This window comes from Sinocyclocheilus grahami, unplaced genomic scaffold, assembly GCF_001515645.1.
Source record: "Sinocyclocheilus grahami isolate Dianchi unplaced genomic scaffold, SAMN03320097.WGS_v1.1 scaffold9337.1, whole genome shotgun sequence".
Lineage (NCBI taxonomy): Eukaryota > Metazoa > Chordata > Actinopteri > Cypriniformes > Cyprinidae > Sinocyclocheilus > Sinocyclocheilus grahami.
The window spans coordinates 1-1,262 of NW_015512552.1; the positions used below are offsets into that span (position 1 = coordinate 1).

The 1,262-nt window shown below is 32.8% G+C and overlaps 1 protein-coding gene across 1 annotated transcript in view; it reads left to right on the forward strand.

The window, feature by feature from the left end:
- Window positions 1–317: 317 nt before the first annotated feature.
- The window catches only part of LOC107578219 (gastrula zinc finger protein XlCGF71.1-like), a 1,673-nt gene continuing 728 nt past the window's right edge, over window positions 318–1,262 (forward strand). The window contains 3 exon segments of the mRNA XM_016264196.1: window positions 318–521; window positions 1,056–1,105; window positions 1,107–1,262. The exon segment at window positions 1,107–1,262 is cut by the window's right edge and continues 728 nt beyond it. Coding sequence (XP_016119682.1) covers window positions 473–521; window positions 1,056–1,105; window positions 1,107–1,262 — 255 coding nt within the window. The 5' untranslated portion in view covers window positions 318–472.

Sequence of the window (1,262 nt, forward strand, 5' to 3'; positions counted from 1 at the left end):
GAGAAAGGAAAAAATGAAATTGCATCATATGACCCCTTTAATGTTCTTCCGTGAGATGCTTTATTTCATCAACCGCTAAAACACCAACATAACCATGTTTTATTTAAATTCATGGGCGATTTTCTTCATGTTCTTCCAGTGTTTGTTTTCTGTACATTCGTGTATGTGATTGTTTCAGTGTTTGGAGCCAAAAGCTAAAGTATGAATCTGTTCAAAGAAATCAATCTCAAGACTTGCTGATGAGATTTTAATGTTATTCAGCTTTCTTTCTTTTTTGACATTATGTTTGTAAAATAAAAAATAGTTTAGAAGCTCCTCCCACAACAGTATTACCTTCAGTGAAGCTCCTCCCACTGCAGTTCAGCAATAAATGCTGGAATATTCCCATCAGTCTACAAGTGAAGACGAGCATCAAAGCATCAGGAAGAAGTGAAATCTGCAGAGACAGAGTTTATTGAAGGACAGAGAGAACATGAGAGATCCAGAACCCTGCAGAATGAAACACACTGAAGAACAAACAGGTTGGTGTTTATTCTTGATCCTTCATTAATGAGTTTGAAGAACATTTAAAGTTATCAGCAGTTCATCAGATATGGTGTTAACAAACGAAGGGGAAACAAATTGAACCAATAAATAATATAGGGGAGACTTTCTATCTCCAGGGTACGAAATAAGGACTGAAACTTAAATGTTCAAATGATGTCACTTCCTGGGGGTGTTGCCATTAAAAAAAATGCTTTAAAAAAGAAGAAATGGAATGAAAATTGTGTTGAGTGAAAAATATTGGCCAGTTAATTAGTTTTAAATGGTTATTAATTAAATTTTTTTTTGTATAATATATTAATATTATGTTTATAAAATAATATTTATAATTGTGGATTTGATCAAGCATTGAATAGTTCTTACTACAGAAACATTGGATTTGTTTTTTTAAATAGATAATTGTACCTTATTTTGTAAAAATGTGTCAAAATGATCATAATTTGGTGTAGCTGTTGTCTACTTTCACGTCACATGATTTATTTATATTGTTTCCTTTTTAACATTAATTTCAGATCTAATGGAGGAGAAAAAACATTTTCAAAACTAGAGGAAAAACTCGCTCACAAACTGAAAGTGTTTCTTTACTGAAAAGAAGAGACAAGAAAAGGTTCACCTGCACTCAGTGTGGAAAGAGTTTCACATACAAACACAATCTCGAGATTCACATGAGGATCCACACTGGAGAGAAACCATACACATGTGATCAGTGTGGGAAGAGT